Source organism: Colobus angolensis, unplaced genomic scaffold, assembly GCF_000951035.1.
Source record: "Colobus angolensis palliatus isolate OR3802 unplaced genomic scaffold, Cang.pa_1.0 Scaffold88, whole genome shotgun sequence".
NCBI lineage: Eukaryota > Metazoa > Chordata > Mammalia > Primates > Cercopithecidae > Colobus > Colobus angolensis.
The window spans coordinates 3799656-3812058 of record NW_012122709.1 but is presented as its reverse complement, the minus strand read 5'-3'; the positions used below and the strand labels follow the sequence as shown (position 1 = coordinate 3812058).

General features: G+C 50.6%; 2 protein-coding genes across 8 annotated transcripts in view; one reads left to right on the top strand and one right to left on the bottom strand.

Moving 5' to 3' along the window:
- The window catches only part of NRL (neural retina leucine zipper), a 38143-nt gene extending 36460 nt beyond the window's left edge, over positions 1-1683 (bottom strand). Inside the window, exon 1 of the mRNA XM_011930958.1 lies at positions 1400-1683. The gene's annotated coding sequence lies outside the window, so the exon portion shown is untranslated. The remainder of the gene's footprint in view (positions 1-1399) is intronic.
- DCAF11 (DDB1 and CUL4 associated factor 11) lies at positions 755-10675 on the top strand. Of its 7 annotated transcripts, none has more exons than XM_011930793.1 (15): positions 755-1969; positions 2058-2425; positions 3610-3737; positions 3959-4086; positions 4362-4426; positions 4749-4849; positions 5077-5223; positions 5440-5494; positions 5837-5905; positions 6250-6307; positions 6402-6587; positions 7514-7667; positions 8037-8189; positions 9612-9718; positions 9817-10675. In XM_011930793.1, exons 2-15 carry the CDS (start codon positions 2271-2273, stop codon positions 9949-9951), a joined length of 1641 nt encoding a protein of 546 aa, XP_011786183.1. In that variant the 5' UTR covers positions 755-1969; positions 2058-2270; the 3' UTR covers positions 9952-10675. The 7 variants fall into 7 exon arrangements, with proteins under 7 accessions (XP_011786183.1, XP_011786188.1, XP_011786184.1 ...); XM_011930794.1 differs by having other exon boundaries at positions 1305-1601; positions 2219-2425; XM_011930796.1 differs by having other exon boundaries at positions 1961-2068; positions 2219-2402; positions 3665-3737.
- Positions 10676-12403: the final 1728 nt, after the last annotated feature.

Below are 12403 nucleotides of genomic sequence, written 5' to 3'. Positions count from 1 at the left end.
TGCAGTGAGCTGAGACCCGGCCACTGCACTCCAGCCTGGGCGACAGAGCGAGACTCTGTCTCAAAAATAAATAAATAAATAAATAAATAAATAAATATCCCGATTTTCCAGGCTGGATAACCCAGAAACCACGGAATCTTAAAGTCTCAATAAACGTTAAAGCACAGATAGTAAGTAATCTGGCAGTAGAGGATGGGCGCCCAGCATACCGCCTACAGACCGCCTACATAATCAGTGGAGTCCAGTGCAAGTTGAAAATGCCAGGCACTTGCTTTGAAATTATTGATAATTTCAAGACCGTTAACAGTAGAACATTAAACCAAGCATTCAGGACCCTTCTAAGCGCAGAACCCATCAAAGCTAGCCCTGGTGACAAGCTCAGGCCTCCGGGTCTGGAGACTAGGAGACGTCGCCCGAAAGCTGGCCAAACCCTCGCCCTCACTGGGAGAGGCCCCAGGAGGGCCCAAGAGGGCCACGAGCCCTCGCTCCCATCGCTGCCCTCAGGAGCGGGCGGAGGAAAGCTCGCAGCTTTCCCAAGGGAGTGCAGGCTGCGGGGACTGAAGTTCGGCTCGGACCCTGGACCTCTAAGCCGGAGACAGCAAGGTCATTGAACCCCACACACTTCCCCACCCAGCCAGGCCGAGGTTCAGAGATATGGCAAGTCCCGGCCTTGGACTCATGCTTGTTACTCATAAACCCACAAGAGAGGGCAGGAGGGGGCAGGAGGGAGCAAGAGGCGGCGCGCACGCACCCTGGACCCGCGGCCGGGGAGGGAAAGGCACTGTGAGGACAGAGGGTCTAGGGAAGGTCTGCAAATCCCGGAGGGACAAGGGAGCGTCTAAATGGACAGCGGAACCGGAAAAGCTTTGAGAGAAAGATGCGTGTATTAGGGAACGTCTGCAAAGACCGCGGAAGAAGGCCAGGGATTGTCTTAAAAAATTGCCGAGCGGATAAAGGGAGGTCTAAAAGGGGGCCGTCTCAAGAGCAAGGCTTCGAAAAGCTAAGCCCGGAAGGACGGTGTGGAAGCCTACTGGGACGCCGGGCACTCCTTAGGGCAGGACCTACTGGAGCTGCAGCCAGCGACAGGAGAACGGCTACAGCTCGACTGGGGAAGCAGTGGGCTTAAAGAGGAGGCCCCCCGGCACCGTCTGAAAAGTGCGATGCCAAATGATCTTTAGGGACCGACAGTAAATTGTATCCCTTGCTAAATACCTCTCTGTAGCGAACCACCAATCGTTTCTTTCTTAAGCCCCGCCTCTCAGCCATTACGTCTAGTTCGGCTGTCTCTGATCCAGGAAGTTGTCAGTTCTCACTTACTCCTCCCCAACAAGAGCTAACAGCCCTCTTCGGGTGAGCACTTTCTCCTCCCCTCAGGCCCCTCACGCATTCTCCCGCCTACCTATCAATCATCGCGCTCCGCTGTCCAGTTGGCGGGCCAAGGGGGCGGGGCCGTCGTGTGACGTTTGCAGCCCGCTGGCCGGGAAGCCGCGAGATGCGTGACAAGCCAGGCGCGTGACGAAGCAGCGGTTGGCCAACGCAGTGGCTGCAGTCGGTGTAACAAGGCCTCGCGCCGCTGCGGGTCCTGCGACCGCTCTTGGCTGGTGGGTGGTCTCTCGTGGGGCGGTAACCGCCGGCTTCAGTGGGAGGTGCTTCTCGGCTTCCTCCCCCTCTTGGCGTACACACCTCAGGCGCACCACGTGGGCGTGAGGCAAGGAAGGAGGGGTGTTAGGCCAAATTCTATTTTCATTGGCTGTTATTGCTGCCGGCTTTCGTAAGGAGGCGCTCTGATTGGTCGGTAACGGGGGGTGCCGAGGGTCTTTGAGTCGTAAGGCTTCTAATTGGTTAGATGAGATAAGCTACTGAAGTGCTTTCTTCCGCGAGGGATTTCGATTGGTCTGTCAGAGAGGTTACCTGGGAATCCTACACCACCCAACACCCCTCCCGCTCCCTTGTCCAGGGACTGCGATAGGTGAGTTTGGTGTAGAAAACAAATCTTTCTTCAGTTGGTGAGCTAGGGTAGCGCACTACGGTTCACTCTTGCTTTCTTTGCTTCACAGGATTGGGGAACGTTTGTGTTCCCGACGCCTTGGTAGTTGGCATAGGCTAAAGAAAAGGGATCTCAGCCCCGAGGAAGGGTCACCCTCCTAGAAATAGCTACTACCCCGTCTCAGGAGACCCTGGTATTTCTAGAGCACGCTTTGCTTTCACCAAACCCAAGGAGGTGACAGGCGGAGCCCTCGCACAGTACCTAAGGATGCTGTGACCAGAAGATGGGATCACGGAACAGCAGCAGTGCAGGATCCGGGTCCGGAGACCCCTCCGAGGGCTTGTCCCGAAGAGGGGCTGGCCTGCGTCGGAGTGAGGAAGAGGAAGAAGAGGATGAAGATGTGGATCTGGCCCAGGTACTGGCCTATCTCCTCCGCAGGTAACTTACCCTCTGGTGTGACCCTACCAGGTGCTACCACAATGCCTCGATCCCATCTCCAGGCAGGAAAATTACAGAGGTTAGGAAATAGGATTCGCTCAGGACAGCTGTTCTGTTTGAGCGGAACAGCCTTTCCCTGCTGGGTACCCATGGCACTCAGCTTCCTACCCAGTAAGAGTGGTTCTTACCTAGGGAGGGTCACCAAGAGGACCTGCTCATGTGTTTGAGAGGCTATTCAGGGAGCCTCTCTCTGTGACTACACGAATATAATCTATTTTCCAAGTAAGTTTGAAAAAAAAAAGGGTGGGGGGAGGTTCCTGGTGGGAAAGAAGTGATGTAAGGGGTGAAGAGATGGAAACGGAGTGTTGAACTTTTTGGTAAGTCAGTTGACACGTGATATGAGGCCACTTTGATGAGGTCACTTCGATTTACTTGAAAAACAAGTTTAATTTGCCCTGACTCTAACTTGTTCTTGAGGAAAGAATGCCTTGAAGGGAGAGACCACCTGGAATTGACTGGAAAAGAGTGCAGCTGGCTTGCTTTCTTTGCTTATGGCTCTTTGAGGAGAAGATGAGCTTGGGGGTCCCATCAGAATATTGTATTCTTTTTTGTTTGTGTTTTGTGTTGTTTTTAGTAGACATAGACAGGGCTCACTGTGTTCCCCAGTCTGGAGAACAGTCTCTTCACAGGTGTGATCACAGTGCACACCACAGCCTGCAACTCCTGGGCTCAAGCAATCCTTGCCTCCCAGGTAGCTAAGACTACAGTTACACACACCACCGCACCCAGCTTAGAATATTGTCTTCTGTGGTGGACTTCTCAGGCAGAGGCTCAGAAGGAAATGCTGTGAGAATGTTTAGCTCGTTGAGAGGTCAACTTAGTAGGTCATGTCCACAGCGTGTTAGTCTTGCTCTTGCTCTAAGGAAATGCAGTTAGAATGTTTAGCTCTCTGGGAGGTCAACTTAGTAGGTCACGTCCACAGCATGTTGGTCTTACTCTTGCTGTAAGAGTAAGACTCACTTTCCTACTGTGTTTTGTAGACCAAAAAATAACAGCCAAGGTCTAATCAACCTCTAACCTCAAAATGAGTATCAAGTGGTCTAAGAGCTAGATAGCCATTTACTCTGAATTTGGTTGGTTTGGGGGAAGAAGTCCCCTCCTTTATAATGGGGGTCTCTCCACAGAGGCCAAGTGAGGTTGGTGCAGGGAGGAGGTGCAGCAAATTTACAATTCATTCAGGCCCTCTTGGACTCAGAGGAAGAGAATGACAGAGCTTGGGATGGTCGTCTTGGGGATCGATACAACCCACCTGGTAAGAGGAAAAGTCCCTAATGTTGGAAGACATTTACTGGAAAACCTTTTAGTGATATTTTTAATGATAGGTTACATTGAAAGAAGGTATGATAATTTAAGGAATAAGGAGTCCTTACAGCCCCAGTATATTCAGCCACAGGGGTGGGCTTGGGTACAGTTCTGCTAACTGTCCTCTGAGGCTGGAAGACCTAGGATGAAACTTCTACTTGGTACTCACAGTGGATGCTACCCCTGACACCCGGGAGCTGGAATGCAATGAGATCAAGACACAAGTGGAACTGGCCACAGGGCAGCTGGGGCTTAGGCGGGCCGCCCAGGAGCACAGCTTTCCTCGAATGTTGCACCAGGTAGGCCTCTCTACCTCCCAGCCTGGCAGCAGGCCTGCCAAAGCAGCCAGAATCTCTGCCAGCCCCAGAGAAAAAGGAAGTCAACTTTCTAAGGAAGAAGCCTCAAGGGCTGGGGCTGGAGAGTTAACCAGCCTCCATTGGAGTTCTGTGGGACAGACTACGATGTGTTGTGTCCATTTCTATAAGAAGAGCAATGTCGTTGGAGGAGGGGGTTTGATATGGCTGAAGTGGCCCTCTATTTCTGCTAGCAATATTCCCCAATCCCTTCCATTTAGAGAGAACGGGGCCTCTGCCACCGGGGAAGCTTCTCCCTTGGAGAACAGTCTCGAGTGATATCTCAGTGAGTATGGGGCTCGGTGAAGAGACTTTAAGGGCCAGATAGGTCTTATCTCCTAAACTTTGAAGGGGTAGGTGTTAAAGGACCCTCAGAGATGTTAAAGGTTAGGTTAAATGGGGTTGAAACTTTGAGAGTAAGCAAAGTGGAAAAGTGTAGAAAATTGTAGAAATTTAGAGGATGGTGGAATGATTGAAAGACGGGATTGCACTCACGGCCAAAAGGGAAGAATGACTGTTCTGATATTCCAGCTTTGTTAGGATTCTGGTAATTGGGACACTCCTTATCCTGAGCATCCCTTACCCTCACTTTCTCTCTCCTTCCCTAGCTTCTTGCCCAATGATCTTGGCTTCACTGATAGCTACTCTCAGAAGGCTTTCTGTGGCATCTACAGCAAAGATGGTCAAATATTCATGTCTGCTTGCCAAGGTACCAGACCCTGAAAAACTGTCTTTTCCTGGAACATGGAACATTCCCCCTGACTGAGGCTAGAAAGCCACAGACGGGGAGTTCAGACCTGGCTTAAGGATGCTTAGCCAGAGCATGTTTCCCATGATAAAGGGAAGACTCCACAGGTACACTGAGTGGGAGACATCCAATCTAGGAAAGTTACAAGGAAAGTGTTCCATAATTCTGCCTGATCTCTACTTATACAGACCAGACAATCCGACTGTATGACTGCCGGTATGGTCGTTTCCATAAATTCAAGAGCATCAAGGCCCGTGATGTAGGCTGGAGCGTCTTGGATGTGGCCTTCACCCCTGATGGGAACCACTTCCTCTACTCCAGCTGGTCCGATTACAGTGAGTATGCACCAGGCTTCCACTGACTCTCCAGCCTGGGACCTGAGGTTTCCATGCACCTGTCCCCTCTGAGCCGGGATCCCTCACTTTATCCTGGGAAAATCACTCCCAAAGTGCTCCAGTACCCTTGTCCTCTGTTTGATCTCTTCCCTAGCTTCACTTCCACTCTCCTTCCCCCATCCCTGAAAGATTCTTGTTTTTTTTTGCTTCTCTTAGTTCATATCTGCAGTATCTATGGTGAGGGAGATACACACACTGCCCTGGATCTCAGGTACTGGCTTCCCTTTCTGGTCAGACTCATCAGAAACTTCTCAAGGGAAGCTCTTCAGGAGCAAACCTCTTGAGTTGGAAGTTCTGCTTAGGGGAAAAAGTATACTGATGGGTCTGTGTGCATTCCTGGGAGGGAAGCACCATCTTGTCAGCCAGAGGACTGGGTAAAATAAATGCTTGCGGGATGATTTCTGGGTTCTCACTGAGGATCTACATTGTAGTACATGTTAGCCAGACTTCTTTTTTCCCCTGGGGATGTGCCTTACAACTGTTGTCAGATTCTATGTAAATTAACAAAAGCTGAAGGGAAGTCCACTTAACCCAGCTCCTTCTTTGCTTTCAGGCCAGATGAGCGTCGCTTTGCTGTCTTCTCCATTGCCGTCTCCTCAGATGGACGAGAAGTACTAGGAGGGTGAGTGCTTATGGGGTATGTTTCCCTCAATAACAAGATGGGGGTTCTGCCAGAGATGAGCTCTGCTGTTACACAGATGGCACTGGCAGCTGCAGAGAACAACCAGACCTTCTCCAAGGTCAGGATTTACAAGTTGCTTCACCCCTTGCTCTCCATTTTCCCAGCACAAGATGGGAGGTGTCAAGCCTCCTTGAAACATAGCTAACTTTTCCCCTACTTCCTGTATAAAAAGAGCAAAGGACTTGACCCAGAGCAGGATTTTTCAGTGGAACTCTCTAGAGCATATACCATATTGGTCCTCTCGATCATGGCTCCAGGACCCTCCTTTATCCCTTCCCTTTCAGGGCCAATGATGGCTGCCTGTATGTCTTTGACCGAGAACAGAACCGGCGCACCCTTCAGGTATGGCTCCTGAAAGAGAGCCTCTGCTTCCTGGTCTTTGACTTATTGTAAGACGTAGAAAGAGGTCTTATATACTGGCCTCCTTTTCACCTAGATTGAGTCCCATGAGGATGATGTGAATGCAGTGGCCTTTGCTGATATAAGCTCCCAAATCCTGTTCTCTGGGGGAGACGATGCCATCTGCAAAGTGTGGGATCGACGCACCATGCGGGAGGATGACCCCAAGCCTGTGGGTGCACTGGCTGGACACCAGGATGGCATCACCTTCATTGACAGCAAGGTGGGCCAGAAGGCAGGACTGCACAGCCAGGCCACTAAGGTTCTGGTTGCCCAGGAGGGCATGAAAGTGGACTAGTGTGAGAATTTAACAAGCTCCTTATTGACCAAGGTTTGTAAGAATTGGAGTTTAGGGAAGGGGCTCAAGCCAGGGAACATGAATTCCATCTGTACTCACCAGTCCTCAAGGAGCAAGGCAGGGCTTTCCATACAAGAAAAATTGAAGACCGGCCAGGTATGGTGGCTCACACCTGTAATCCTAGCACTTTGGGAGACCAAGGTGGAAGGATCACTTGAGCTCAGGAGTTCCGGACCAGCCTGTGAAACCTAGCGAGACCTCGTCTCTATTTATTTAAAAAAAAAAAAAAAAAAAGTTAAGGCTGAGCACTGTGGCTCTCGCCTGTAATCCCAGCACTTTGGGAGGCTGAGGTGGGCGGATCACGAGGTCAGGAGATCGAGACCATCCTGGCTAACACGATGAAACCCCATCTCTACTGAAAATACAAAAACATTAGCTGGGCATGGTGGCGGGCACCTATAGTCCCATCTACCTGAGAGACTGAGGCAGGAGAATGGCGTGAACCCGGGAGGCGGAGCTTGCAGTGAGCCGAGATTGCGCCACTGCACTCCAGCCTGGGTGACGCTAGAGCAAGACTCTGTCTCTAAAAAAAAATTTAAAAAGGAAAAATGAAAGACAGTCTGATTCAGGCTAGAATAGAAAAGCCAGCCAGTACCCTGGGCAAGGAAAGAAAAACCTAGCCAGGTGGTAGGATCTGAGGCAGAATACTGAAAATGAGTTCGCCGGGATAAAGAGAGGCAAGCAAAACCAGAGGCCAGAGTTCTTCTGCTCAACTAGAGAACAGGAACTAAACTGACAGGCGCCGACATTTGCAAGCTCTGATGCTTCACTATCCACCTTTGAATTCATAGGGTGATGCTCGATATCTCATCTCCAACTCTAAAGACCAGACCATCAAACTCTGGGATATCCGACGCTTTTCTAGCCGGGAAGGCATGGAAGCCTCACGCCAGGCTGCCACACAGCAAAACTGGGACTATCGCTGGCAGCAGGTGCCCAAAAAAGGTGAGAATGGAGGTACATGCACAGTGGATTTGTCTGTAGCCTTGGCGCCCTGAAGGATCTCCCCCTCAACCCTCTTTACCAGGCATTAACTCTTTATTTGCTAAATGACAGATGGAATGGCCAGAGGTTCCTAGGATTGGGGCCTGGGTGGGGGTCACTCAGAATCCACCAATACCGAAGTATTTAAGTATAATGATTAACTAGCAGGGCCATATTGGAGACTGTCCACTATTAGGTGGAGAAAGAGCCACCACTTGAAAGTTGGAAAGGCATTTGTCTCTGGGCATCGATCCTTGCTCAGGACTGCTGGTACGAAACAATCCCAGAGCAGATTCCCTAACCTAGGGCTTACTCTGCATCCCTACCCAGCCTGGCGGAAGCTGAAGCTCCCAGGGGACAGCTCCTTGATGACCTACCGGGGCCACGGAGTGCTGCACACCCTCATCCGCTGCCGGTTCTCCCCCATTCACAGCACCGGCCAGCAGTTCATCTACAGTGGCTGCTCCACTGGCAAAGTGGTTGGTAAGGACTGTGTCAGAACAGGGGGCCTCAGGAAGGGCAGGAACGCCTTGCCGTTCCACCTATAACGACCAGTGACCACCTTAAAAAAGCCCAGTGACAGCTACAGGTAAAATCTAACTTAGCTTGGAGGCTTAAACAGAGAAATAGAAACCATTCTACTTTTCAGTGTTTTAAATTAAGAAAAGGAACATAGAATTCTAGACAGTAAATATAATAGATTGCCAAAAATATAGTTGGTTCTGTTTTTCAGCCAGACAAGGAAAGAGGTTGCAGATGAAAGGTAGGAGGGAACAGAGACAAAATGACACAGGAAGATGGTAGCAAGTAGTAAAGGGACATGCAGTTGCTGAAGCAGAAAAGCACAGGAATAAATAAGCTGGGCGCAGTGGCTCATGCCTATAATCCCAGTGCTTTGGGAAGCCAATGAGGACAGATCGCTTGAGCCCAGGAGTTTGAGACCAGCCAGGGAAACATGGAGAAACCTCTTCTCTACAAAAAATGGCTGGACGTAGTGGCACAGGCATGTAGTCCCAGCTACTTGGGAAGCAAGGGTGGGAGAATCACCTGAGCCCAGGAGGTCGAGCCTGCAGTGAGCCATGATTGTGCCACCGCACTTCAGCCTGGGTGACAGAGTGAGAAACTATTTCAAAAAAAAAAGGTCGGGCACAGTGACTCACACCTGTAATCCCAGCACTTTGGGAGGCCGAGGCAGGCAGATCACCTGAGCTTAGGGGTTTGAGACCAGCCTGGCCAACATGGTGAAGCCCTGTCTCTATTAAAAATACAAAAATTAGCCAGGGGTGATGGCAGGCGCCGGTAATCACAAGCTACTTGGGAGGCTGAGGCAGGAGAATCACTTGAACCTGGGAGGCAGAGGTTGCAGTGAGCCGAGATCGTGCCACTGCACTCCAGCCTGGGCAATAAGAGCGAGACTCCGTCTCAAAAAAAAAAAAAAAAAAAAAAAGGAAAGAAAAAAACCAGAAGCACAGCTGCAGATATAAGGAGTCTAAGGCAGTGCTGTCCCCAAAGAGACACTCACAGAGCCATAACAAAAGAAAGATGCACCCTGTCCAGACAAGGTGCAGCAGGTGCACACTCCCCCAGACAGCTCGGTGTTCACTTTTGTGGTGCCTTCCATATCTTACTAAAATCTTTAAAGCCACTGCATTTTCTTAACTGTAGCCCCTATGAAATTTAGCTAAGGACCAGAAATACCTACACCCACACAAACCATACCCTCAACCCAAATTAGGGAAAGGAACAGGGATAGAAGCAGAAATAACACAGTCTGCTCGTGTGGGCTTTGCTCCCATGGGAACATGGGAAGTTGCCTGAGAGGTCAGTGATGCTACTCACAGGGAGGTGAGGGATAGTTTAGAGGTCTTGTGGTGGTCCCTCTCCACTCTTGCCTGTCCTGGACAGTGTACGACCTTCTCAGTGGCCACATTGTGAAGAAGCTGACGAACCACAAGGCCTGTGTGCGTGATGTCAGTTGGCACCCCTTTGAAGAGAAGATTGTCAGCAGTTCGGTGAGGTTGCAAGGGTTGGGGGTGCTGGCACATGTCTGGGGCTTGGACTTGGGGTGGGGGCAGCACCTCCTGACTATTTGCCACCCTCTGCCCTGCAGTGGGACGGGAACCTGCGTCTGTGGCAGTACCACCAGGCTGAGTACTTCCAGGATGACATGCCAGAATCTGAGGAATGTGCCAGCGCCCCTGCCCCAGTGCCCCACTCCTCTACAGCCTTTTCCTCACCCCAGTAGATCTGACCTCCAGCCCCATACAGGGTGAACCTCTTGATAAGCTCTCTGCCTCCTCCTCCCTTTCTCCCATGTGGGGAATGTTTGGAGGAATCACTGGCATTGGATGGGGAGAAACAGAAGCCCGGGCTCTGAGCCTCAGCTGAGCCCTGGAAGATCCTCCCCATGGGGCAGAGTGGTCTCCTTACATGCTCACACCCAGTCAGCCTGGGTCCCTATCTCTGGCCAGAGTTTGGCAGGACTGCCATTATCTGGGTTGTGGCCTCTGCCAGCAAGAGAAGTGTCCTGGGTGTTTTTAATCATGTTTGAATGTTAGGGGTTGGATTCTAGAGTAGATGCCTGAGGCCACATCTGAACAGACCTGTGAGCCAGGCCTGTTGCCCAGGTCTTCACGTTGAGGATTCGACTGGCCGAACACAGGACAGGTGTCCTGGCCTTTCTTCCTGAGGTCTCTAGGGGAGGGGCATGGGTAAGGGTGTTTCCTCAGCACCCTCCTGGGGTGGGGATTATGTCTGCTCTCATGTCTGGGTCTTTGGGGTAGGACAGGCTGTGGTATGAGAGGTAGGAGTCTCCACAGGGCTCCATGTGGCCCCTCATAGGGCAGGCCCTGCCCTCTGAGAAGGTCCCTTCATGCTGGAGGCACATAGCTTTAAGGAAGTAGGATGAAGTAGGACTCCTTTGTCCTCTCACTGGCTTTGGCTCCCTCAATAAACTGCGTGGGAACCTGGCTCAGTGTCTGTCTCTCTCACTGTCTCTTTCCTATCTGAGATCTTTCATCTCACTTCAGGAAAACAGTTTCAACAGAGTCTTCAGATGCAATCCTGTGTGGGAGAAAATACCCTTCTGATGCCCCATGAAAAAGAGAAATACCAAAACCATTTGTTCACTGAGCCTTGCAACAGGTGCTCCCTCACTAATTTCAGAAGCTTCCCTGCAAGTAGCTATCGAGAGAGCACACTTTCCATTAGAGCCTGATAATACCACATCACCTCTGCTCTGAGGCCGGGCCTGGAGCTGTGCAGTCTTTGGAAGAGGTAGCCCATGAACGCAGAGCCTGAGAGAAGCAAGTCGGCCCTGACGCCAGGCCCCAGTGGGCGCCTCACACTCAACCTCATACCCCAGAGCAAACCAAGAGTCAGGGAGAGGGCTAGAGCTCACACCCAGCTCTGAATAGATCTTGCCCGACAACATTTCATGCCCTCTAAGGCAGTTTTTAAATGACAGTACACATATCCAGGGATGTTCACAGGCTTTCACAGCAAGGGTACCTATTTCATGGCAAAATAGGCAGTTTTAAAAGAATAAACAGGCTAGGCGTGGTGGCTCACACCTGTAATCCTAGCACTTTGGGAAGCCAAAGCTGGTGGATCGCTTGAGCCCAGGAGTTTGAGACCAGCCTGGGCAACATGGCAAAACCCCATCTCTACAAAAAACACAAAAAGTAGGCCGGGCATGGTGGCTTACGCCTGTAATCCTAGCATTTTGGGAGGCTGAGGTATGTGGATCACCTGAAGTCAGGTGTTTGAGACCAGCCTGGCCAACATGGTGAAACCCCATATCTACTAAAAATACAAAAAAACTAGCCGGGCGTAGTGGCGGGTGCCTGTAATCTCAGCTACTCGGGAGGCTGAGGCAGGAGAATCACTTGAACCCGAGAGCAGAGGTGAGCCAAGTGCAGTGAGCCGAGATCATGCCATTGCACTCCAGCTTGGGCAACGAGCAAAACTCCGTCTCAAAAAAATAAAAAAATGAGCCAGATGTGGTGCATGCCTGTAGTCCTAGCTACTCAGGAGGCAGAGGTGGGAGGATCACCTGAGCCCAGGAGGTCGAGGCTGCAGTGAGCGGTGATTGTGCCACTGTACTCCAGCCTAGGTGACAGAGTGAGACCCTGTCTCAAAAATAAATAATAAATAAATTGTCCAGATCCTTGGCTTCTGTGTTCTCATTCCTCAAATTGATCTACCTAGTGTGAAACTCCCGTGCCAGATCTCTTTTCCCACCCACCTTTTCAGTCCCTGTTTGCCAAGTGATAAAGTTACCCAAGGTGCTATCCATCTCACCCAGAACCTGTGTTACTTCCAGGGCACCAAATTAAGAGAGAAATTCAAATTGTTAGTATCCTTACAGCTTCATTAGATCAAAGCCCCATAGACCATCCATCCTCAGTAAGAGATGCATTTACAATACAATTTTATGTTAGCGAAATAATGTAAAATGTTTGTTGTACAGGCACCTAGGAGATACTGTGAGTTCATTTCCAGACCACTGCAATAAAGTGAATATTGCATAAGACGAGTCAATTTTGTTGGTTTCCCAGTGCATATAGCTTATATTGTTTTTAGGCTGGGCATGGTGGCTGACGCTTGTAATCACAGCACTTTGGGAGGCCAAGGCAGGTGGATCACCTGAGGTCAGGAGTTCAAGACCAGCCTGGCCAACATGGTGAAACCAACAA

Coding starts and splice junctions, on each gene's coding strand:
- DCAF11 (XM_011930793.1), top strand. CDS start 2,271: ATGGGATCACGGAACAGCAGCAGTGCAGGATCCGGGTCCGGAGACCCC. Junction 3,738..3,958: donor GGATCGATACAACCCACCTG/GTAAGAGGAAAA, acceptor TGGTACTCACAG/TGGATGCTACCCCTGACACC. Junction 9,719..9,816: donor AGAAGATTGTCAGCAGTTCG/GTGAGGTTGCAA, acceptor TCTGCCCTGCAG/TGGGACGGGAACCTGCGTCT.